The sequence below is a fragment of the Erythrolamprus reginae genome, chromosome 1 (assembly GCF_031021105.1).
Source record: "Erythrolamprus reginae isolate rEryReg1 chromosome 1, rEryReg1.hap1, whole genome shotgun sequence".
Lineage (NCBI taxonomy): Eukaryota > Metazoa > Chordata > Lepidosauria > Squamata > Dipsadidae > Erythrolamprus > Erythrolamprus reginae.
This window is the reverse complement of record NC_091950.1, coordinates 318,493,102-318,520,635: the sequence shown is the minus strand read 5'-3', so window position 1 is coordinate 318,520,635 and position 27,534 is coordinate 318,493,102. Positions and strand designations below refer to the sequence as shown.

The 27,534-nt window shown below is 39.6% G+C and overlaps 1 protein-coding gene across 1 annotated transcript in view; it reads right to left on the bottom strand.

Moving 5' to 3' along the window:
- UTRN (utrophin) overlaps positions 1-27,534 on the bottom strand; it is a 463,318-nt gene that overhangs the window by 102,802 nt on the left and 332,982 nt on the right. Inside the window, 3 exon segments of the mRNA XM_070733661.1 lie at positions 1,221-1,367; positions 4,348-4,616; positions 17,626-17,755. Of these exon segments, the coding sequence (XP_070589762.1) occupies positions 1,221-1,367; positions 4,348-4,616; positions 17,626-17,755 (546 nt within the window).

The window sequence follows — 27,534 nt, the reverse complement described above, 5'->3', positions numbered from 1 at the left end:
CTATGACTGAGTTTTTAAGACTGAACCTGAGGAGGTAGAGGGGGGCGGGACATAATTATGTTAATTTTTAACTCAGTCCCTGCCAATGAGGCTGAAGAACAACCCACATTGGACTCTCCGAACAGTGCAGGGGAGAATGGGGCACTGGATGAATTGGCTGGGGGACAGGGCAGGAAACAAATTCTATGGTGAGGCCGAATTTGATCGTCTTTAGGGCCCAGGAGTCTGAGGATTTGCAGTTCCCATTGGATGGGAAAATGTTGAATCCTGCCACCAATTGGTCTTGCCTCCCCAGAGTCATTTGAACCTATGAAAGGCCCTGAACCCAGATCCCTGGGAGGGGTGTCTCAACTGGATGAACTGCCTGCCTCTGTACCTTGTGGTGGACCTGTCTTGGTGTTTGTCTGCCCCCTGGAAGTATAACCTTTGGAATTGGGGGCCGTCAAATGAAGAATTGGGCCGAAAGGGCTGCCAACAAAAATATGGAGCAGGGCGATGGTCTGCTTGCCTATGTACTTGGGGAAACACCTTACTCTTTTCCGTGTCCTCTACTAGAATTGAATCCAGGCATTCACCCAAAAATCCTGAGTAAGGGAACTGCAGCTAGGTGTCATTTAGAGCACATATCCACCTACCAATGGCGAAGCCAAAGCAGACAGCGAGATGTGACACTAGCTGCCATGGCACGAGATGCAAATTTGACATAGTTGAGCATTGCATCTGCGGAGAACTCCACCACAGCTAACAATTTATTTCAATCCTGCCTCAGGCGAGAATCCTCTGCGCTCAACCTAGACTGCATCTCCCTGAACCTTAGCTTTAACATTAATAGAATTCATGTTCTATTAAAGAATGATGCAGCTATAACTGCCTATATAGACCAAGCGGTTGCATGGTATGACTTAAGCAACCTGTTTTCAGCTTTATGGTTGTCAGAATCTGTGTATTTCCATCAAGCTACTACTCCTCACTTCTACCCAAATAATATGTTGAATCATTTTGATATTCAATGAAGATTCAATTTAGCAGATACAATCTGAGAAAATTATCTTGTATGTATATCATTTTATGAGATTTGTGCAATGCTATGATTGAGGCAAGGCTGTAATTTCTGGTCATTTATCAATATTGCCAAAGGATTTTTCTCCCTAATGTCAGAGATAATGTGGAATCAGTGACATATTCATGGTTCTCCCTAACTCTTAACCAATAAAAGCTACCTGTAGAAGTTTCCACCGCATGTTCAAATCATCCAGCTGTCGTGAGACTTTCAAAGATGGATGAAGATCAAGTGGAGAGAGCTGACTGGATAAGTCATTGATGCATTTGATTTTCAAGCTGATTGGTGAAATTTCTTCTCTAAAGGCCTAGAAAAGAGAATACACAACTGTTTTTACTAAAAGCCTTGAAGAGCAAAGCTACAATAATCTCTAAATGATATATATAAGTATCCTTCATTTTTATTATTTCACTATCTCTCCTGAATTTCCTTAAATACATGTGAATATAAAAAAGCAGTGAACTTGCCAGCAATGTATTATATTGTCAAGGTCTACCAGGAAACAATAAGCCACTAAATAAAGAGTAGAAATGAGAAAGCAAAGCAAAGATACTTAAACACATTTTCAAATTCAATAAAAAGTGTTAGAACGTCTTAATTTGGGTTTCATTACCTTTATATTGCATTAATAAAACATAAAAATGAAATCTGCTGAAAGCCAGACAATTCTACAAAATTGAAAACAATTTTCCAACTTCATAATGTTTTCCACAAGAATTACTAGTACATAATTTTCAACATCAATGTTGATGTTAATAGATGAAATAATCCTGAACAGACAATATTATTTGAATAAATAGTAAACATAATAGGTTTCCCTTTACTGTTCTTTATGCAAATACCATTAAGACGTGAACAAATACCTCTTGCTGGCAAAAAGAAAAAAAGAAAGATTCCCACTAGTATGTAAAATCATTCTTTTATGTTTTTATTCAAATTCAAAAAAAGGAAAAATAGATATTTTATGTTTAAATCAACATATTTAAATCTGCTTTGATTTACTTCTAAGGCAAAATAAATTGTGTTTCATTGAATTTAGCTTAGCAGTAATCTTCATTTGAAAATAAGAACAAACCTCAGGCAGAACGTTGTGTATTTATGAATAATGTTCCATTACTCATAAATAGTCTAATTTGTCATTTTCTAGACAATCCATGAACATACAGGCAAAATGCTTCTAAGTTCAATGCTAAAATGCTCATTGACTTCAGAACAACATAAGTTCTTTGGTCTTCTACTATCAGTCATTATAATCTGGAATTCCTAGACTTGTAGCAGAATAGTTTATGGTAAGAAAGTCCTGAGATTTTCAAAGGCATTTAAGGGGGAATAGATTCATTTTGTTTCATAGGCAGATAATTGTGTGAATATTCCAGCTTATGACATCAACCTTTCTCCTCAATATATGGAAAATATATTTTGAGAGGAATTTCAGCCATCCAATTAAAACAATGCATTCTTAGAACAGGGCTAAATAATTAAAATATCACCTCACTGCATAATTAAAATATCCCTTCATAAATAACACACCTGTAGCATCCCCATCTGTATGGTGAACAAGTGGAAGTGACAGGGAACAGATCTCTGTAGTCCAGTTTGACAATAGCATTTAATTAATTAGCCCTTATGGTTAGGGTGCCTAAAACTCAGGGGACACAGAAAGAGTTTCCCTCTAGCTATGTTGCTCTCATTATATACACAAGCTCGGTGATGGCAAAACGTTTTTTCCTCGGGTGCTGAAAGAGCGTGCACGTGCGCTATTGCACATTCATGAGTGCCCACATCCATAATTCAATCCCTGGGAAGGGTGAAAACAGTTTCCTCCAACCCCTGGAGGCCCTCTGGAGGCTGAGAACAGCCTTTTTCCCAACTTCTGGTGGCCCCAGTAGGCTCATATTTTGCCCTCCTCAGGCTCCAAAGGCTTCTCTGGAGCCAGAGAAGGGTAAAAACTCCCTCCCTATCCCCCTAGGCTCTCTGGAAGGCAAAAATGCCCTCCCAAAGCCTCTGTGTAAACAAAAAATCACCTGGAGCTGAGCTAGGGCAACAGCTCGCGTGCCAGCAGATATGGCCTCATGTGCTACCTGTGGCACCCGTGCCATAGGTTCGCCATCACTGCACTAGCTGGTACCCATGCTTCGCTATAAAAATATGTGATGGGGCTTGATGGATTGATACTTAAAGCTTGAAAATTAATGAGTAGTTTAAAAAGGGACTATATTATTTCATTAGAGATGGTAAGCTAAGTTTCTGTTACAAAGACATTATTTGCACAGCATAGACTTTCAATTCGTTCCTCAGATGAATTACTCAGGACCTCCCTGGAAATAAGATTCCTGTTTTGGCTTTCTGGTTGGCTGATGACCAGCCTGTCAAGTGAACTGACTCTGGAGCCTGCCACATAGAACTGGTCATGGGAGAAACAGGCAGCTTCCCTTACTTGGGTTTCCCTAATTGCATCTGTAAATCTTTTCCTGCGTTTTTTGCTTCTTTTCCCTTTAACTTATGTTACAGTAGAAGGAACAGATTCGTCTGAATGGAGGAAGGAAATAAGGGGGTGGAGAAATCTGTCTCTGCCTACCAGCATCATCTGGCCAGCGTCCTGCTAGTATGTGAGAAAATTGAAGGATGTTTGGAAACTCAAAACAGTATTTGATGTGTGAGCAAGGAGACAGGAAGGAATCTGTGTGTGGCTCAGTTCAGCTCTCCTGTAGTAAAACTACTTGCTGCTGTGAAAGCAAAAGCGAAACTGAAACTTCTCTGCTTGTGTTTTGCATTTGGATCAGATTTCTTTTCAGGTTGAGAGGGGGAGTAGAACTCTTTAGCATCAGAGCTTGTTAATAATAATATAAGAAATACGCATGCTCTTATGGTCATTTTGAAAAATCCTTTCCTAGTGAGCAGCTAGAAGGGAAGAGGAATATATGTGGCAAATTTCAAGTTTGTAGACTTTACGGTTCTGTAAAGATTTTGTTATTAATATATGAGTGTTTTTCACAGATAGATAGATAGATAGATAGATAGATAGATAGATAGATAGATAGATAGATAGATAACTACGAACATATGCCTCCTATTGTCATTTTACTACTGTCAAAATAATTTTAATGAAATATTACACATTCTCAATGGAAAAGTATGAAACAGGAATAATACAGCTATTTCACTGTTTTCTATTCTGGATCCAGCTGAGCACTGGGTTATGGCTACCTGAGTACCACTGTATAGTTTTCATAGCCAAAATCTAAACATCAGTTAGCAATGCATTTAAATGACTACTGGGGTCTTACAGTTGTCTTATCAACTTCATCCGGCAATAAGGCCATCAGCCTGTCTCCAACAGGTTTCCAACCATTTCGCACATTCTCTGCCTCTCTCAAGTCTGCATCCAGGTCATCCATAGAACACTGCAGGTCCTTAAGTTTCTCCAGGGCTTGGTCTATCTGTTTTTGCCAACCACTGGCACAAGTATTCAGGCTTTCCCACTTCTCCTTCACTTCCGCAGACTGTTTGCGCATAGCTTTAGCAATCTTCTGCGCTTTTTCTTCAGGGGTCAACTCTGAAAATGGGGAAAATGATCAATGGAATGAACAGGGATTCATAGTGTCTACTGCTGCTTTCAAAATACACTTGCTGCCAAATATGACTAACTATGGACTTCCATGCCCATCTCTCTGCTTGCAGTAAGTGGTGTGTTTTGAGATGATCCTAAAAGCAAGGCCAAATTAATAGGAAAAGAGGCTGAAACAAACAATGTTCAAATGGAGGCAAATGCTGAATTTTGTACCTAACAATGTGTCAACCAAAGCCAGGTTGCAAAAAAAAAAGACTTAAGTTTGGAGAATTTGATAAATAATTGCAACATTACTGTAATGCTATTGTGTAATGCTGACAAGTGACACCCAAATAATAAAATAGTATTTTTATACCATCAATGTGAAAATAGTTTCCAGGGCAAGAATATAATCAACCTACAAAATCTATTGAATAAGATAATAATACTACCTGGGATATTAACTTTTAAGAGCCTTTGATAAAAAAACAATTTAAAAAGGTTGATCTGTGGATGATTAATACTATGAATAGGGGGGAAAGCATTCTTGAATATAGTGATTGTAGAGATGTTATCTGGGATCAAGTTTAGAAACAACATTGTAAACTTCTTAATACTGGCCATAGAAAGACAAGTAAGCAGTAGAAAAGCATAACTTGTTTTAGACTTTGACTTCAAATCAGACTCAGATCAGATTCCCTGTTTTGTTTTGTTTTGTTTTGTCCTTTGTGGAGTTGTTCCTGGGAATCCATTAAATCCAGGGTGAGATTTTAGCCCCAATAGCACCGTGGATTTTCAAGTGCTTTCAAACTACAAATCCCAGAAGCTTCATTAATTAGGGACAAAGGTAAAGGAATCTGGGAATCTAGTTTATTGCTATTCAGAAGGCCACAGTTTACTGTGATTTCGTCTCAAAGTATGCATGTGACAATACTAGATATGGACAGAAGCAATTAGGTTATGAAATAAATTACAATTTTTTCATTAAAAAGTTCAGGCTATACATGTCTAACCTATGCAAATTGAATGAAGCACGTTTTTCCATTTCAAATCAATACTATTTTAAAAATTTTAACACACACTAATAACTCACAGTATTAATAATGTAATAATTCATACTCAACAGGCATAAACAACGTTATTTGGAAATTACAAATACCGTATCTGCTTTGAAAACAATTAAAAGCCACATAGATATAATAGTTTTTTCATTTGCTGGAGAAGAAAATTGTAAGGAGGTTCACATCACCAGGAAAACAGAATGCAATATGGTGTTATTATTAATGGTTTTTTACTTTGGAATTTTGTCATACTGCAAAATAATTGTAATTATAATTTACCTCCAGCATTGGCATCCTCATTAATCATCTGTGCAGGTTGAACAGATTACTTGTTTATGAAGCTCTAAAACTCTGTTCTGAACTGATTTTCAGGGTCTGAGTAAATGGGAACTCAGATTTCTCCTGTCTATAGCAAATAATGCCAATAACATTTTTAACATTAAAGGAAGGAGGAGGAAGGACCTTGTTGAAAGAAAGAAAAAAATCCAAGCCTATTTCTCCAAAGATCGTTAAGTGGGTAAATTGTGACTTTATTGTTCCTGTACTGACCCACAACAATAGATGTGCTCTCCTGACAATTTCTAGCCCAGCATCCCCCAAACCTTCTGGCTTTGTGGGGTTTATCCTCTGTCCTGGTGCTTCTCGACCTCTCAGCGGCTTTCGATACCATCGACCATGGTATCCTTCTGCGCCGGCTGGAGGGGATGGGAGTGGGAGGCACTGTCCTTCAGTGGTTCTCCTCCTACCTCTCCGGTTGGTCGCAGTCGGTGTTAGTGGGGGGTCAGAGGTCGACCTCTAGGCTTCTCCCTTGTGGGGTGCCTCAGGGGTCAGTCCTCTCCCCCCTGCTATTTAATATCTACATGAAACTGCTGGGCGAGATCATCCAGGGGCATGGGGTGAGCTATCATCAGTACGCTGATGATATCAAGTTGTACATCTCCACCTCATGTCCAGTAATCGAAGCAGCGGAAGTGATGTGCCAGTGGCTGGAGGCTGTTAGGGTCTGGATGGGTGTCAACAGACTCAAACTCAAGCCTGATAAGACGGAGTGGCTGTGGGTTTTGCCTCCCAAGGACAATTCCATCTGTCCGTCCATTACCCTGGGGGAGGGGAATTACTGACCCCCTCAGAGAGAGTTCGCAACTTGGGCGTCCTCCTCAATCCACAGCTTACATTAGAGAACCATCTTTCAGCTGTGGCGAGAGGGGCGTTTTCCCAGGTTCGTCTGGTGCATCAGTTGCGGCCCTACCTGGACCGGGAGTCACTGCTCACAGTCACTCATGCCCTCATCACCTCGAGGTTCGACTACTGTAATGCTCTTTACATGGGGCTACTTTGAAGATTGTTCAGAAACTTCAGATCGTGCAGAATGCAGCTGCGAGAGCAATCATGGGCTTCCCTAGGTATGCCCATGTCACACCAACATTCCGCTGTCTGCACTGGTTGCCGATCAGTTTCCGGTCACAATTCAAAGTGTTGGTTATGACCTATAAAGCCCTTCATGGCATCGGACCAGAATATCTCCAGGACCGCCTTCTGCCGCATGAATCCCAGCAACCGGTTAGGTCCCACAGAGTTGGCCTTCTCCGGGTCCCGTCGACTAAACCAGCTCCCCCTGGAGATTAGGATTGCCCCCACCCTCCTTGCCTTTCGTAAACTCCTTAAAACCCACCTCTGCCGTCAGGCATGGGGGAATTGAGACATCTCCCCCAGGCCTATAAAGTTTGTGTATGGTATGTTTGTGTGTATGCCTTTTTAAATAATGGGTTTTTAGATATTTTTAAATATTAGATTTGTTATTGTATATTGTTTTTATTATTGCTGTGAGCCACCCTGAGTCTACGGAGAGGGGCAGCATACAAATCTAATAAATAATAATATAATAATAATAATGGTTCCCATTCATGACGATCCCTGTTCTTTCTAATTAATTTTTTATTGTGGATGCCAGCCCCTTAAGATGTTTTATGAAGAAGATTAGATATCTACGGACCCACAAAATCTGGCACTGAGCCTGAGCAGAACACTTCTTTACAGGTCTCTTAGGTATTATGATCATAATGCTTGTGCATTATCATGTATTATTATAATATTTAAATATCTACAAGCCGAACTATTACTAATATAACTTAGCACTGCATTAAAATCCTGCCTTTTAATGCTGCCTTATGTGTAAATTGGAAATATGTAAATATGGCTTGGGTTCTAAGGAGTTGAGCAACGATAGCAATAGGCACTATAATTTTTTCTTCTTTGTAAATTTTCACAGCATATTGATTAAAATCAGGAATTTTCAGATCGCTGGAAGTTGATTCAAAGCACAATTCAGTATTGCAACCTGATTTTTTGTTTCAGGGTTGAATTGTAGATTTGCTTTTATATTTGATATAAAAATGTCATTCAGAACAGGACTGAAGGCAAGCATATATGCTATTATGAGGAATGAAAAAACTATTCACTTATGAGCAGGCATTTCTTGGCCATAAATATACCAGCCACTCTGATGTTCCAGCGCATTAATAAAAAATATACTACTGTACTTACAAAAAACCTGTCATACAGTAACTGCAAAGGGAAACGGTGGCTGCAGAGATAAAGTGCTATTAAATAAGACATTTGTGAGAGTAGTTTTGATTTACTTTGGAATAATTTTATTGGGTGGAATCCAGTGAACCTTTTCTATCAGCAGTAGTCGTCAATTTCACCTTTCTGAGTCCCTTCTGATTCTTCTTGGAGAAATCAGGGAATATTTCTACACAGATGTGCCTGTGGGGGAGATGACTTATGAGGTGGCACATCTAATGGGAATTAGTGTATTGTCTCTATTTTCATAAAGTTCCACTTCATAAAATGACCAACCTTAGAGACAATGGGAATAAAAAAGTGTGAGTCTGCTCTCTCCTCTCCTCTCCTCTCTCTCTCTCTCTCATCATATATAGTCCCTATTAGTAGTAGTATTAGTATTTATTAGATTTGTACACCTTTCGTAAACTCCTTAAAACCCACCTCTGCCATCAGGCATGGGGAAACTGAGATATTCTTTCCCCCTAGGCCTTTACAATTTATGCAGGGTATGTTGTTTGTATGTATGTTTGGTTTTACAAATAAGGGTTTTTTAATTGTTTTAGTATTAGTTTTAGTATTGGATTTACATGATGTTTTATATTACAGTGAACCCTCGAGTTTCGCGTCCTCGAGCATCGCGAAAGGGCTATTTCGCGAGTTTTCAACCCGGAAGTAAACTCCACCATCTGCGTATGCGTGCCTTTTTTTCTATGGCCATGCATGCGTAGATGCTGGAGTTCCCCAGCTGGGAAGCTGGGCGGCTTCCCTGGGTCTTCCCCCTCTTGCCCCGGTAAGACCCCAGCGGCAGCGCGAGCAACGGCGTGGGCGGGCGGGCGGCACGCGCGGGGACACCCCAGCTCCGCTCCCCAGCTGGGAAGCGGCCCCAGCAACAGCGTGGGCGGGCGGGCGGTGCGCGCGCGCTTGGGGACACCCCAGCTCCGCTCCCCAGCTGGGAAGCGGCCCCAGCAACGCGCGCGCTTGGGGAAACCCCAGCTCTGCTCCCCAGCTGGGAAGCGGCCCCAGCAACAGCGTGGGCGGTGCGTGCGCGCTTGGGGACACCCCAGCTCCGCTCCCCAGCTGGGAAGCGGCCCCAGCAACAGCGTGGGCGGGCGGGCGGCACGCGCGCGGGAAAACCCCAGGCGCGAGCAACAGGGTGGGCGGGCGAAGGGCGGGCGGCGGTGGAAGTAAAAACACCATCTGCGCATGCGCAGATGGTGTTTTTACTTCCGCACCACTACTTCGCGAAAAATCGATCATCGCTTGGGGTCCTGGAACGGAACCCTCGCGATGATCGAGGGACCACTGTATTGTTGTTAGCCGCCCCGAGTCTACGGAGAGGGGGCGGCATACAAATCAAATCAAATCAAATCAAACAAATAAATGCCGCCCCTCTCCGAAGACTCGGGGCGGCTAACAACAATATAAAAAGACAATGTAAACAAATCTAATATTAAAAGACAATCTAAAAAACCCCAATTTAAAGAACCACTCATACATACAAGCATACCATGTATAAATTCTATAAGCCTAGGGGGAAGGGAAATCTCAATTTCCCCATGCCTGACGACAGAGGTGGGTTTTAAGGAGCTTGCGAAAGTCAAGGAGGGTGGGGGCAACTCTGATATCTGGGGGGAGCTGGTTCCAGAAGGTCGGGGCCGCCACAGAGAAGGCTCTTCTCCTGGGTCCCGCCAAACGACCTTGCTTAGTCGACGAGACCCGGAGAAGGCCAACTCTGAGGGACCTAACCGGTCGCTGGGATTTGTGCTGCAGAAGGCGGTCCCGGAGATATTCTATGCAAATGCAGTGTAACTGACATAATTATGAGCACTTCGCAGAGCATCAAACACAGCTTAAGGAGCACTATTATGATCATCACACAATACAGTTTTATGGACCTTTGTCATACTCCCACAAATCATTTCGTTTTAAAGCTTCTGATGATGACTTGAAGAAATTATGAGTCATAATAAATACAGCCTCTTCACAGCAGCTGCAGCCAGTCTCCCTTAAACCTGCCCTATACAGCTACTCCAGATGGTACCTAATAAAAGATGAGGTGCATGCATGTAAATCACTAGTAGCCAGTATTTCTTTTATGGCTCAAGTATGATTTATTGCACCTTTTGCGTTTGTAATTAAGGGGCAGAACAGATGGTGAATGCTTAATTTAAAATGCTTTACATATGAAAATAATCCTTGCCCCCGCATAATTATTGGTGTTACCTGGGGACTTCCTCAATAGTTTCCTCCTTGATTCTAAAATCTTTCATTCTATCTTTCTATGTTCTCTTGTACACTCTCAATTGTTCATAATGTCCCTATAGACTGCTCGAAGCCCTTGCTAAATAAAACCTTGGACAGCGGATATGATCTGCTACTGTTGGCTGAAGCAATAACAGGACAAGCACGACTTTTAAAAGCTACCTTTATTATTTATTAACTATATTCTGCATTTTCTCAGGCACACCAAGCAATGGTGCACTCCAAACACAGGCTTTTCCCTAGAAACTCCCCCTCCCCCCCATTTTTAAAAAGTAAATTGGACTGATGGCCAGAGACTGCCCTCACATCAAATAATGGGCTTCTATTTCTAAAGGCAAAGGTAAACCTAAATTAGCTATATTGCAAAAGAGCTCCACAGACTGCGCATCCCAAATCAAATCTTGAAAACATGTTACATCTCTTAGTTTCAGGAAACTATACATAAGATTTTCCTTGTGAATCTTGGGATTCAAAGTACATCATTATGGAAGGACAAAGATTTGGAAATGAGGAGTTCAATGCAATCCAGGGTCCCCAAAATATTAATTCCAAAGCAAAAAGGTATGAATGAAAACTTAATTTGGGCCATACACACATACACAAATCAATAAAATCACATTCTAAAACCCATCATCTTCGACTGCTACCCCATTTTAAAGCTTTCCAAAACAAAAAAAAAATGTTTCCCATAGAAACAATCAGAAAAGTTTCAAACTTATCCTGATTCCCAACTTGCTTTTTTTCTAACAGGGTTAGTTCTATTAGAATACTGCATGTACCACCCTTTGAGGCTAGGGGAAAAAATCATGAATATGATAAAAAAAACCTCTTCAAATTCAGCTATTTAGTCCCAATCCTGTACTCCCCATACATGAAGCTCTTCTATATTGCATTGCAAGTTCTGTATATGATTTTCATACACTGGCCATGGGGGTTGACTTCTAAATCTAAAAAAATTAGATTTTTTTTTAAAAAAAATATTTTAAAATTTAATTTATTAATTTTAGCATTTTATTTTGCCTCCTTACTTGTTCTGATTCAATCATCAGCAATGGACACATGGAATTATGTCAACCTTCTGCAATTTGGTGGTTTTGGATATGCTAGGTCTTGGCATTTGCAATCAATATAAACATAAACCAATATAAATCTGGGAGTGCATTTTCATCATAATTGACAGTATGAAGGGAAAGAGTATCGTAAGCTATCATACTCTTCCATATACTGTATGCTAGAACAAACTCTACAATGTGTATATTTTGTAATTCAATAGCCTCTTGCTGATGCTCCAGTATTATCAATATACTGTACTACTGTTGCTCCTATTGTTGCTGCTACTACAGATAATAATTCCCAGGGCACATATAGGATAGTCCAAAAGATGTTTGTTTCTTTAATTTGTTAAATGGAATGCCAATATATTTACTAATATTAATAATAATTAAATTTTTAAATGTATTTTTTAATAACTTTGAGGCAGGAAAGAAGGAATACTGTCAGCAGCAAAGAACTAGGATCATTTATTGTGTTTAAGAACAGAGGACTTATGATTGAGGCCTATACACAAGAATCCAGTCAATTACTCAGCTCAGCTTTGTATTGGTGTTAGATAAGGTAAGTGGAATTGGGGGGGGAGTTGGATTTGGGTCTCTTGAGAGAACACATGGATTCCCGTCAACTAAACAATGTTGGTTGGTGGGGCCCAGGGGAAGAGCCTTCTCTGTGGCGGCCCCGACCTTCTGGAACCAACTCCCCCCCAGAGATCAGAATTGCCCCCACCCTCCTTGCCTTTCGTAAGCTTCTCAAAACCCACCTCTGCCATCAGGCATGGGGGAACTAAGATAATTTTTCCCCTAGGCTTCTAAAATTTATACATGGTATGTTTGTATGTGTGATTGGTTTTATAACAAGTATTGGATTTTTACATTCTGTTTTTGTCACTGTTGTTAGCTGCCCCGAGTCCACGGAGAGGGGCGGCATACAAATCCAATAAATAAAATAAAATAAATAAAAAATTCTAAACGAATGATGCATTTAACTCTGCCTTCTAGTTCTGATTCCTCTTCTCCTACAAATACAAGACTGAAACACTGGAAAGTCCTGAACTGATTATATTGTAGAATACAAATCTTTTCAAAATAAAGCCCTGTGCTCATTATGATTCTTACACTAAAAGATTAGCTCTTATGAGTCTTAATTGATGAAAAACCTTAATTAATGAAAAACCTTTCAGTTGTCTAGGTGATTCTTCTTGTCAAACATACAAAAATCCGAATATTTTGACTCTTCCCCCCCCCCCCCACCGCCCCTGAAAACATTAAATTCTTTTGGGTCCTCTCGGGAGCAAATACTCTTTCTTCTTAGCACAAGATTTTTATGCAAGAAGAGACAGAACTAAAATCAGCACCTGTTTCTGCTTGTGAGGCAATACACAAAATACCTGTTTCTGATGTGAAAATGTGTATTGAAACAATGTTCTGCACATTATCTCTTGCACATTGTCTTTTGTCTAATTCTGGCTGTCACAATGCTGAATACAGCTCATTTTTCTACAGTCTTTCTCCTTGTCTTATATTATGCTGGCCTGCAAAGCTTTCATTCTTCCTGGAAAACTTTAACAAGCTCTGGGCTGTGACAGAAGACTGTGCTTTGCTAGCATTTGCTCAGTCTTCATAAATGGTGATGAAGAATGATTGCATTTCCACATGAGTAGTGACATTTTATGTTATACTGATAGGGAAGATTCAAACTACTGCGGCTCCCACCAAAATATATAACGAGAAATCTTAAGTTCCATCTAAATTGAGTTATAGTTATTTATATTATTCCATCTACACTCGTGGATTTTGAGGACATAATTTTTTTAGCTTCTCATGCTTGGTCACCCAACCAAGTAGGCATATTGCATATAGCAGATGCCTTATTATAATGTTAGAACATGAGTTTGCCCTTAAGATTTCTTCTTTTATCTCCTAAGTAGCAGAATTGGTAATCAAGATTAAAACTGGAGATCATGATGAAATGTTAATGTTAACTCTTTCCTGTCCTAGCTTGTATGAAAATCACACACTGAATATTAGCACCAAGGGTAACAATTGTAAGTTCTTTTCTTAGGGTTATAACCAAATTTATCTACAAGAAAACTGCTCACTATCTCCCTCTGAGTGTTAGAAATCTGTCCACCTCATATATCATTTTCTCACTGAATCTTATTTGACCTTAATAAAAATAAATTATTTGTAAACAAAGAGCCCTAATATTTACCATATTTTCGGAGTATAAGACACACACTTTCCTTCCCTAAAAGAGGCTGATAATTTGGGTATATCTTATATTGAATGCAGCTTTTTTTCAGCCCTAACTAGCTGCTAACGATCTTCCCAGCTCTTACTTCACAGGCTCTTTCATTGTTTCTCTCTGCAAAGAATGTTTTCCAAGCCCTTAATCTTTGCAGGGTTTTTTCTTTGCTCTAACTTGCTCTAAAAAGTTTCTTTCCAGCCCTAACCAGGTGCTAACGATGTTCCCAGTCTTACCCACTTGCAAGCTCTTTCATTGTTACTTTCTGTGAAGAATGTTTTCCAAGCCCCAAGTCTTTACAGGGTTCTTTCCATTGATCTACTTGCTCCAAATCTTTCTTTCCAAGTGCTAATGATGTTCCCAGCTCTTACTGGCTTGCAAGCTCTTTCATTGTTACTCTCTCTGAATAAAGTTTTTTAAAGCCCTAACCCGGGGATAAAATAAGGACTAAGGATGCTAGCCAGATAAATACCTGGTAAGCAGATTCTTTTCCCTATTTTCCTCCCCCAACATTAAGGTATGTCTTATACTCTTAAAAATATGGTATTTGAAGCTGTAGTTTGCAAAGGAGAGGAGATACAATATTGCAATGGAATGGAAATTTAAACTTATCTGAATTCTTATGCAGTTACATCATTTGAACACTGAATGTTCATAAATTGGTATTTCTATAATTTTTTTGGTAGTTTGAGTAAGTTGGAAGATACAAGATATTAATTAGCTATTCAAAATGAAGTTAGATCTTTAAGTGAAGCAATTTACCATATCATCACTCACAAACATGATAGGCTCAAATAGGGAATAAATGTTATTGATCACTATTTTCTCTTAGCACAAGGGTTTTGACAAATTTGAATTTAGTAAATATATTTTCCTAACCATACTCATAATTTAGATTAAAATTAGATTATGCTTGAATTTCTCATCAAAGAAGTTATTAATGCAGGCTTATTAATTTACTGAACTGTTCTAAATAGCTAGGGATAAGAATATCCAACAAAGGAATTAACCTGGAGAAAATGTTTATTTGCTTTAATCACTAAATATTTACAAGGTAAAGGACTACAAAAAAGAAGAAAGAAAAACTAAAAGTCCATAAAATTAGGATGATGGATAAATTATAAAACCAAATAAAACCAACTTGTTCATTTATTTCAGAGGACCAATGCAAAGATATGAATGGATATAAATCCCTTTTCTGTGTTTAACAGATAATATACTATTATTGTACAAGACAAGAAGAAAATAATAAAATATTCTTTGGGGGGCAAGGTGATGTGAAGAAAGATATTGATTTAATTACAGGCATTATTGTATGATATTTATTAGCTAAATCCTTTTTAATCTGTATTGTGTTCTAATTCTGAGACTAAAAATTATGTCTTCATAGATGATCTCACTAGAGTAGCAAAAGAATCAATACTACAGTATTCCTATTTATTTTATTATTTTTATTTAATAGTTAAGTTGCAGAACATTCTATCAGTGTTTCCATTAATTATGTGATTTCTCAAGATACTGTTTTAAATGTATATAAAGCTGTCTTATATAGACAGATATAAGATATTAGATATTATCTAATAATTATCATGCTGAAAACTAGTATTTACTATGGTAGAAATCACATTTGACATAAAACATTATCTGAAGAAAATATTGTTTTTCATGAGGTTTAGTTAATGCAACTTGTATTTGACAATCCATGGGTAAATTGTTTCCAAACTAGATACTCAACAACTAGCTATACTGGGGATTATGTTATACTCATGAAAAATCAGATTTGCAATTTGGGAGTGCTTGTACTCATCATTGTTGCTAGAGGTCAAAAGGGTCTTCACAGCTAGAAATATAACCATTAGGTTTGTCAGGTATGTCAGCTACATGCATTTTCTGGACAGCAACAGCTTGCCTACTGTGATTCATGCACCAGTATACTTCTAACTGCTTCACTGCTTCATATGAGGCTGCCCTTAAATGACTGTATGGTAATCTATATAAATATGACCTTGGAATGTGTGCAGAAATTACAATTATTACAAAATGTAATAGCTTCATTATTGATAGGAGTATGTGCATATTAGAAATATGCGAAGCAATCTGTAGTGCCCATTGAGCAAGGTTGAGGACAATGATATTAGTATAAAAATCCTAAACAACCAGAGACAAGATTAAGATTCACAGCTCACATTAGAGAAACATCTTTCAGCTGTGGCAAGGGGGGGCGTTTGCCCAGGTTCGCCTGGTGCACCAGTTGCGGCCCTATCTGGACCGGGACTCACTGCTCACAGTCACTCATGCCCTCATCACCTCGAGGCTCGACTACTGTAATGCTCTCCACATGGGGCTACCTTTGAAAAGTGTTCGGAAACTTCAGATCGTGCAGAATGCAGCTGCAAGAGCAATCATGGGCTTTCCAAGGTATGCCAATGTTACACCAACACTCCGCAGTCTGCATTGGTTGCCGATCAATTTCCGGTCACAATTCAAAGTGTTGGTTATGACCTATAAAGCCCTTCATGGCATCGGACCAGAATATCTCCGGGACCGCCTTCTGCCGCACGAATCCCAGTGACCAGTTAAGTCTCACAGAGTTGGCCTTCTCTAGGTCCCGTCGACTAAGCAATGTCGTTTGGTGGGACCCAGGAGAAGAGCCTTCTCTGTGGCGGCCCCGACCCTCTGGAACCAGCTCCCCCCAGATATCAGAGTTGCCCCCACCCTCCTTGCCTTTCGCAAACTCCTTAAAACCCACCTCTGTCGTCAGACATGGGGGAATTGAAATTTCCCTCCCCCCTAGGCTTATAGAATTTATACATGGTATGCTTGTATGTATGAGTGGTTCTTTAAATTGGGGGTTTTTAGATTATTTTTAATATTAGATTTGTTTACATTGTCTTTTTATATTGTTGTTAGCCACCCTGACTCTTCGGAGAGGGGCGGCATACAAATCTAATAAATTTAAAAAAAAATTAAGGCTAAAATTAAGATTGGGAAAGATATAGTATTGCTGGTATACTAGCTTGGTTTCTACTACTGAAACATGGATTGGTATTATATCAAAAAATAGATACCTATGTTTTAATGACATTAAATATCTAACTAAGAAGAGTTTTCTTCAGAAAGATGGAATGACCTTACTACACTGTACAATTCCATATGGTAATATATATGATGACCAGTTTGTGATTCGGGTGGCCCATCATGGCAGCCATCTAATGAAGGTACTTATAATATGCTCTCATTATCCAAATGTACTGTTTTCCCTAAATTTGCTAGGGCTCCCAAAGTAAACCAGTATGTTAACAGAGTATAGAAAAAATTCACAGTCCAAGAAATTGATAATTCCAGATACTTGTTTGCAGCCTTAAATTCCTTCTTATTTTTCACATTTTTCTAACAATGTTACACCACAGTTCATATTAACCATTAAGAGTGATAAGGTTTTACATCCTTTAATTGAATTTATCTTTATTGGGATGCCTAGACTGTTAGAAAGAAATGCTAGATAGCATGTCTCAATGCATCAAATTTGGCAGCTTCTAACAAAAACGAGAATCAGAGTCACATTTCAAATTGTCCAGGATAAGTATAGTTTCAACTGTGCTCTCACACTACTGAGTTCTGCTTCCTGCAGCTTAAATTTTATTTTTATTTTTTTTATTCAATAATATGTCCATGCTCATTTATTATATCAATGCATATAATATTCATTAAACATTCTTTGAAGACGAAAGAATATCAAAGCCATTATGCTCACATGTTCAATAAAATAATCATTTTATCTTGAGAGAGAGACACTATTTTCAAATTTAGCAATTCCAAAAAAAACTGACCTGACTTTGAGTGCAAGTTTTTTCTTGGCTCTTCCGGCCCTTCAATTGGTTGGTCGGCAAGGAACATTCGTGCTTGGTCTACAGCACTTAAAATCATTTGCTCTTTTTCCTTCAGTTCACGTCTGAGTGCCTTTCCAAAAAACAAAAGAATAATAATTTGTAAATTCACACTGCAGGCAATCTGCAGAACAGCAGTCCGCTCTTTTCATTCACTTGATCAAACTTATAATACAAAAATATCCACTTTACCAAACAGAGAGATGGAATAAATAAATATAGCGTGAAAGAACAGGCAAAACTGACTTAACCCATGAGGCTTAAGTTTAAATGATAACACCGACAATACAGTCCTTGATTTACAACCATTTAGTGACTGAAATTATGATGGTGCTGAAAATATTGACCTGTGACCTTATAACCAGTGCAGTGTCCCTGCATTTACATGATCAAAATTTGGCAAATAGCATCAATTTATGACAGTTGCATCATCCTGGGGTCAGCTAATGGCCATTTCTGACCTTTCCAGCCAGCCTACTACAAGCAAAATTAATGGAGGGAGTTGGATTTGCTTAAAGACCAAGGATTCACTTAATGACCACAGTGATTGACTGAAGAACATGGTGAAAAGATTGTAAAAATCAAGCCTGACTTGCTTAATAGGCAAATAAGGCTTCTAGTGCTGTAAAGTGCAATGAGGTGGTTTATAAGCCTAAATACGGTACTATTGCTATTGCTAAATGCTATTAACAACTGTGTCAAGCCGGTGCAGACGTTTGTGATAAATCAACGGCTTGCCACACTATCTGTAGAAGGCCTGATGTTTATGGGAACTTGGGAGGAGTGATTTCATAAGGGAACAGATGCAGCCACAAAGCATTATTTCGAGAAGTTCAAGGCTATCCTATGTCCACCACCTGGGTGGAAGCTGAAGAAGGAGTTGCCATTGCCCACTCAGTTGCCTGAGTGGGCAATGTGACAAGTTTGTGGGTGGGAGACAAAGCATGTGAACTCTCAACTGGGTGGAAATCTTAGATTAGATTAGATTAGATTAGATTTATTGGATTTATATGCCGCCCCTCTCCGCGGACTCGGGGTGGCTCACAACAATGGTGAAGAACAGTACATAGTAACAAATCTAATATTTAAAAATCTAGATTACAGTTTTAGATTAAAAAGTCCAAAAATTAGATTCGGGTTCCCCAGTGTAGGTGCCAGGATGGCTCCGAAAATAAATTGGAACTTTGAGGAATGCCTTGACTTGAACTCTGATTTAAATTTGGATGTTACTTGGAACCATGACAAACTGTCCCACTTAGCACTGGACATTCCAACGATACCTGTATACCATTATAGTATCTAGTCTTGTGTTTTCCTTTGCAGTCTGGAAGTGATAAGCGATGAAATTATTAAGTGTTGTGGAATCGTGGCTATGTCAACAGAATATAGAAGAGCACCTAGGAAGAAGCTGCAGAGCACTACATCGCCTTAAAAGACCACTGTAACTTTTCAAGTCAAATGTTTTCAAGCAATCGACATTTATGCTAGTCCCATTCTGGCACACCTTACTTTGGCCAGAATAAAGACACAGAAAAAGAAAATCCCAAGACAGCAAATAAATGAGTTTGGGTGATTTATTCTAAAATAAGAACATGGAAAAGCTTCCTTGTTTCTGGAGACTCTCAGTCCTCCAGGTCAGGGTTGTCCCAAAGGTGCTTTTTCCCAAAAATGCAACTGGACCTTACTTTTATTTTTTCTCTGAAACATTTCCTTTGATAATGTTTCATTTCTCATACAAGAAGCTTCTTTAGTTCAGTTCAGAAGAAGTCTTGGATGACAAGCAATATGTTTCTAAGGGGAAAAAAACTAAAGTCCAGTAGCCTTCTCCTCCTATTTTCCATACAATGACCACTCTGTGGGGTGAGTTGTGCTGATAAAAGTGACTGACCCAAGGTCACCCAGCTGGATTTCATGGTTAAAGTAGAACTTAAATTTAGAATCTCCCACTTTCTAGCCTTGTGTCTTAACCACTAGACCGAATTGGTTCCCTATCTCCAGTGATGGGCTACCAAAATTTTTACTACCACACTGTGGGTGTGGCTTTTGCATGTTGTTTCAACATCTTTCAGTGCAAATTGGGTGCTCTGGGGTGGAGCTCCAAATTTTGCTACGGGAACTGCCTTCCTGGCCATTCCTGTAGGAGCCCATCACTGCCTATCTCTAACCCAGCAATTCATATCCTTAGGGATATCAAGCTTTCTTGGCTGGAACAGGAAATGGTTGCTTTTGTACACATGTCTATCCTTCGTCTATAGCACAAATGTCATTAATTTAAAAATATGGATCTAGTCCGATATTTTGGATGAAGGGCACAAACCTATTGATTTCTTTTGAAATGAAGAGATTTATACTCAACTGACCTTTGTAACTTTAATTAAACATAAAACATATGTTATGTTTTAATTTTATAAATGAACTTGCTTAGCAGCATCCCCTGCCCTTATATCATTTGTGAGTTAATTCTGTTAAAGGAGCCTTACACAAATGTAAAAGGAAAATATTTTTCTACTCAGGTAATAGAAATTACATTAGAAGAAGTTAGAAGAAGATGCTCCTTACTAAAAATGCAGTAATTTACTTACTAGGCAAGCAACACATTAGCAAACTTCACATCACTGCTTACGATGAATACATGTGGAAACCTAGTATACTACAGACCCCAGAGAACAAAAGTACAGTTTTTATATAGTTAATAGTCAAGAGTCAATTTGGATCCATTAGAATTCAATCCAAAATATTCTATACCAATGATGGCGAACCTATGGCACGGGTGTCACAGATGGCACATGGAGCCGTTATCTGCTGGCACGTGAGCCGTTACCCTAGTTCAGCCCCAAGGTGCATTTGTGTGCCGGCCAGCTGGTTTTTGGCTCAAAAAGAGGCTCTGAGAGGGTGTTTTTGACTTCCAGAGAGCTTCTGTGGGAATGGGGGACAGCATTTTTACCCTTACCCAGCTCCAGGGAAGCCTATGGAGTCTGGGGAGTGTGAAACATGAGTGTACTGGGTCCACCAGAAGTCGGGAAACAGGCTGTTTAAGGCCTCCAGAGGGCAGGGGAAGCTGTTTTCACCCTCCCCAGGCATTGAATTATGGATGTGGGCATTCACATATGCCCGATAGCGTGTGTACATTGTCTTTCGGCACCCAAGGAAAATAAGATTTGCCATCATTGTTCTATACAAGATTCTTGTGTTTCTATTTATTTATTTATTGTTTTTTACAAATAACTTAAGGCAGTGAACATATCCAACACACCTTCCTTCTCCTACTATTTTCCACACAACAACTACTCTCTGAGCTGAGTTGTGCTGCTGGATTTCATGACTAAGGCAGCAGTTGAACTCGCAACCTCCCACTTTCTAGCCTTGTGGCTTAACCATTAGATCAAATTGGTTCTCTATCTCTAATGTAGCAACTTACATGGATAAAGACTTTACTGCTATTGAATTTATCTATCTATCTATCTATCTATCTATCTATTTATTTATTTATTAGATTTGTATGCCGCCCCTTTCCGTAGACTCGGGGCGGCTCACAACATAATAAAACAATTCATAACAAATCTAATAATTTACAATTTAAAATTTAAAGTAGTTAAGAAAACCCCGTTTTTAAGCAGATTATGGTCTCAGTATCTCTTTTGTTTAAAACAAATGGCTAAAGTTTAAAGCTTAACGTTTATTTATTATTTATTTATGTATTAGATTTGTATGCCGCCCTTCTCCGAAAACTCGGGGCAGAGAGGGTGCCGTTCTCAAACACAGGTTGCCATTTTGAGAAAATGTTTAAAGTAGCTTGCAACATAGTAGAACTATTTCTTTGGATGATAATACATTTCTCAAATGCAATGTCTAGATCTTTGCTACAGTCCAAGCTATGATTTAAGTAGTCAAAACTTTTTCTAACATTTACCACATTAAAAATTAAAATAGATGCATTTGCTGCCATTACTACTTGTTTGATGGGATTTTCATATTATCTTTTTCAAATAGACTGGCAAACAATTTTAATTTTGTGGAGACTCTGGGACCATAGTTTAGGAAATAATGATTTGGAGTTTTGGTGGTCAGAAAAAAAACCAGAAATGCACTGCCATACAATACTTATATTGTCACCTTTTAATTATTGGAAAATGTTTACATAATTTACGGACTAAATATCAGATTTCATTGCCACTCTGACATTTTAAAGAACATTTTTCTAATACAAAATATTTATGTTATTGTAGATTTTCTTTGCACCACAGCAAATTAAGCAACCAAAAATAACTTTATTTCACATAGAGGAAGCAACTGTTCAGTTGCTTTCAGCAGCAAAGGTCAAGTGAGTCTACTAAGCCCCTGAAGCTTTACAGATATTTGCATCATTCATAATATTAATTCTAAGCATGCATAATATTACAAAACAAACAATTACAATCCTTCAGAAATTATATGTCACATATATTTTTGAAAGGCCTTAAATATAAGTAGTTATGGTTATGCCCCTGAAATGTGTCTGGAACCAATATGAGGCACCCTTATGCTTAGATATGCCAGGTCAATGATAGTTGACCTCTAAGTAGGTTACTTAACATGGCATTACTGGATTCACTCTATGCAATTGTGTGAAGAGGAAACTTAATACTATTGTCAATGTTCTAAATTTGAACACTGAACTTTGGCAACTACGAAAAATCAAAATTTAACTTGTTCTTCCACATTAGAATTTCACTCTACAGCATGTCTGAAATCCAAATGAAAGGGACAATGCATTTATATTACTTTAAAAACATTGATCGCTGGTTAGTTTTTTAAAAAAATAAAAATTCTTATTATTGCTGCAAATTGTTTTATTTATACATATGTAATGAAAAAATAGACTTAGAGTGACCCTCCTTATTTCAAGTTTCAAGTTTCAAGTTTAATCAGATTTGTATGCCACCCCTCTCCGCAGACTCGGGGCGGCTCACAGCAATAGCAATACAATGTAAGACAAATCCAATATTTAAATTACTTTAAAAAACACCACAAATTAAAACTAATCATACACACTAGCGTACCATGCATAAATTTTATAAGCCTAGGGGGAAGGAACATGTCAATTCCCCCATGCCTGATGACAGAGGCGGGTTTTAAGGAGCTTACGAAAGGCTAGGAGGGTGGGGGCAACTCTGATATCTGGGGGGAGTTGGTTCCAAAGGGTCGGGGCCGCCACAGAGAAAGCTCTTCCCCTGGGTCCCGCCAAACGACATTGTTTAGTTGACGGGACCCGGAGAAGGCCAACTCTGTGGGACCTAACTGGTCGCTGGGATTCGTGCGGCAGAAGGCGGTCCCGGAGATATTCTGGTCCAGTGCCATGAAGGGCTTTATAGGTCATAACCAACACTTTGAATTGTGACCGGAAACTGATCGGCAACCAATGCAGACTGCGGAGTGTTGGTGTGACATGGGCAAATTTAGGAAAGCCCATGATAGCTCTCGCAGCTGCATTCTGCACGATCTGAAGTTTCCAAACACTTTTCAAAGGTAGCCTCATGTAGAGAGCATTACAGTAGTCGAGCCTCGAGGTGATGAGGGCATGAGTGACTGTGAGCAGTGACTCCCGGTCCAAATAGGGCCGCAACTGATGCACCAGGCGAACCTGGGCTGAAAGATGTTTCTCTAATGTGAGCTGTGGTTCGAGGAGGACGCCCAAGTTGCGAACCCTCTCTGAGGGGGTTAGTGACTCCCCCCCCAGGGTGATGGACGGACAGATGGAATTGTCCTTGGCAGGCAAAACCCACAGCCACTCCGTCTTATCCGGGTTGAGCTTGAGTCTGTTGACACCCATCCAGACCCCAACAGCCTCCAGGCACCGGCACATCACTTCCACTGCTTCGCCGACTGGACAAGGGGTGGAGATGTAAAGCTGGGTATCATCTGCATACTGATGATACCTCACCCCATGCCCTTGGATGATCTCACCCAGCGGTTTCATGTAGATATTAAATAGTAGGGGGGAGAGGACTGACCCCTGAGGCACCCCGCAAGGGAGTAACCTAGAGGTCGACCTCTGACCCCCCCACTAACACCGACTGCGACCGACCAGAGAGGTAGGAAGAGAACCACTGAAGGACAGTGCCTCCCACTCCCAACCCCTCCAGCCGGCGCAGAAGGATACCATGGTCGATGGTATCGAAAGCCGCTGAGAGGTCAAGAAGCACCAGGACAGAGGATAAACCCCTGTCCCGGGCCCGCCAGAGATCATCCATCAGCGCGACCAAAGCAGTTTCCGTGCTGTAGCCGGGCCTGAATCCTGACTGCTGAGGACCTAGATAATCGGCTTCTTCCAAGGACCGCTGGAGCTGGAGCGCCACCACCTTCTCAACAACCTTCCCCATAAAGGGAAGGTTGGAGACTGGTCGATAGTTGTTGAGAATGGCTGGGTCCAGGGAAGGCTTCTTGAAGAGGGGGCGCACAAGTGCCTCCTTGTAGGGATCCGGGAAGGACCCCCTCCCCAAAGAAGCGTTGACAATCTCCTGGACCCATGTCACCTCCCTGCTGGCCGAAACCAGCCAGGAGGGACATGGATCCAGTAAACAGGTGGCGGAACTCACAGCTCCAATGGCGTTGTCCACTTCATCAGGTGTCACCAGATCAAACTCTCCCCAGACAGGTGGACAAGTACGTGCCCCAGTCACCTCAACTGACTTGTTGTCAGTCGACTCTGTATTCCAATTGGAGTCGAGGTCCGCTCGGATCCGAGCGATTTTATCAGCGAAAAACGTGTTAAAATCCTCGGCACTACTCTGCAAGGGCTCCCCAACTCCCCCCTGATTAAGAAGGGAGCGGGTCACCCTAAACAGAGCGGCCGGGCGGGATTCCGCTAATGCAATCAAGGCGGAATGATACGTGCATCTTGCCGCCTTGAGCGCCACTTTGTAAGTCTTAACATGTGCTCTTACAAGTGTGTGATCGGATTCGGACTTACTCTTCCTCCATCGCTTCTCTAGACGTCTCTTCTGGCATTTCAACTCCCGGAGCTCCTCGTTGAACCATGGAGCTCTACGGGGTCTAGTGCCGTGGAGAGGTCGCAACGGCGCAATTCGGTCAAGAGCCTCCGCTGCAGCCTTGTTCCAGGCCTCAGCCAGAGACTCTGCCGAACTGTGTACAAGTGTATCTGGAATAACCCCAAGCGCCTTCTGAAAGCCCTCTGGATCCATCAGGCGTCTGGGGCGGAACAGCTTAATCGGTTCTGCCTCCTTGCGGGGAAGGATTGGAGCCAGGAAGTCAAGCCGCAGTGGTTACTGAGTAAGCCAGATTGATTTTATTTAGTTCAGGCTAAGCATAGCTAACAGTAAAATTCAAGATTCTATCTATCTATCTATCTATCTATCTATCTATCTATCTATCTATCTATCTATCTATCTATTTATTTATTTATTTATTTATTTATTTAAATAGATTTGTATGCCGTCCCTCCCGTAGACTCGGGGCGACTCACAACACAATAAAACAGTTCATGACAAATCTAATAATTATAATTTAAAATATTTTAAAAACCCCATTACTAAGCAAACATACATGCAAACATACCATGCATAAATTGTATATGCCCAGGGGAGATGTCTCAGTTCCCCCATGCCTGACGACAAAGGTGGGTTTTAAGGAGCGTACAAAAGGCAAGGAGAGTAGGGGCAGTTCTAATCCCTGGGGGGAGCTGGTTCCAGAGAGTCGGGGCCGCCACAGAGAAGGCTCTTCCCCTGGGGCCTGCCAACCGACATTGTTTAGTTGATGGGACCCGGAGAAGGCCCACTCTGTGGGACCTAATCGGTCGCTGGGATTCGTGCAGCAGAAGGCGGTCTCGGAGATATTCTGGTCCGATGCCATGAAGGGCTTTAAAGGTCATAACCAACACTTTGAATTGTGACCGGAAATTGATCGGCAACCAATGCAGACTGCGGAGTGTTGGTGTAACATGGGCTATGTCCAATGGCTAAATTTCTTTATTCAGCAGAACCCAGGAATTGATTCTTTTTCCTGTCCTGTAACTCTTTCAGAAAGCCACTTTTAAAAATTCAGGAAATTTCTATAGCAAGTTTGATGAGGACTCGGCGACAACTTTTGGAAAGAATAAAAAGTTCCATTATATGATTGACTTCTCCTCTACTTCTACTTCTGTTGACTGTCCCCAGAATTTCTAAATCATAAACAAGCCGGCTATTCAGAATGATTACTTCATCAATAAATCCACTAAAATATGCACAATTGATCAAATTAGTTTCAAACCTAGAGGTAAATCTGACAATATAATGGGTCTTAGTTTCTCATAATGAACATATACCTATCCTAAAATATTTATTTAAACATTTAAACTCTTCTTTCTGTGGCAGGAGAATATATTAATGTTTAATCCACAGCACATGAATGCATAATTTGCAACTCAGTAAACATTTATTCAATTATTATTAGCTTGTTTATTTTAATATATTCAATGCAAAGTTTATAAAAATGCTAAAAATATTGTGATTCAGAAAAGGATATGAATTCAAAGAGAATGTTAGCCTTAAGCCCGGTGTACATAGAAGTGCTTAAAAGTTTGTGAACTCTCAATAATAGTTCATAATAAGGAAATATTTTGTTCACTTTTATTTTTAATGTGGAGCTCCCAGTTCATCATTAATTGGTGGACACTCAATCCTTAAAAAAAGTCAAAATTTATTTTCCTGTAAGATAATATCAGAATCTGAATAAAAATAGGAAGGACATCCTTCTCTTCTTTATTCTTGAAGGAATAGTATAGAACTAGAAAGACTACACACACACATACAAAAAACCCCCAACCCTACACAGTAAAATTCATTCATTCTTTTGTTCTGATCAGACATGTTTCAGATTATAATCTAGAAGAAAATTATTGAAAAAATTACACAATCAAGGAAAATCTATTTCAAACCAAAAGGATACAGAAATAACTGTTCAGTCTTTCCTTTGAAAAAATAGTAATTTACATATCACACAGAATACCTGAAATCTGAATGTGATAGAAACAAGATGAATTATTAAAAGATAACTTGAGTTAAATTATGTTGCTCATAAATTCCTGTAATAATTTAATTTCACTGTAAATTTTGAGTAAAAAGAGCCTAATAGAAATGAATAGTAAAATCATGTTTCCATTAGTTTTAATCATGTACCTAACAGCCACATACAATTAGATTTTATACAGGCTTCACCAAAAGAAGGAACAATCACTGAACTGAAATCTTGGTTCCAAATTACTTTGCTGTGCCTTTTTATTCACATTTACTCAAAACACATTGATTAAATTTCCAAAATAGAAGCTACCACATCTGGAGCTCGGGTGAAAAAAGTGATGAAGAAAATAAAGACTCAACCTTGGTTGGTAGCTGCCTCTTTATAATTTGGTTGTTGCCCTGTAACATATTAAGGAAAGATTTGAAGAGCTGAGTAATTCACATCCACCCTTGCTGGTAAAAGAATTCTAAGTCAAGTTAAAGTGGAAGAAAAACCCAACCAACTTCTAATACATAATCCTAAACTTATACCCAATTTTCAAATGGAACATCAGGGATTGTTTTGAAGTCCTGAAACTGGAACTATGTAATGAAATCAAAGAAGCTGTTAAGGATGAACATGAAAAGAAATTGCCAAAGATGAAAAATCATAAGACAGGCAACTGGATGTCAGAACAAGCTGGGGAAATTGTCAAGATAAGAAGAGAACCTTGAGCAAAGAATAACAAACTTCTCAGAAAGGAACTTAACAAAGAATTTCAGAGCATTTTTAGAAACAACATGAAGCAATTTATTACAACAACATCAAAAAAGACACTGTGGATGAACATAAACATGGAAAAACAAGTAAATATCT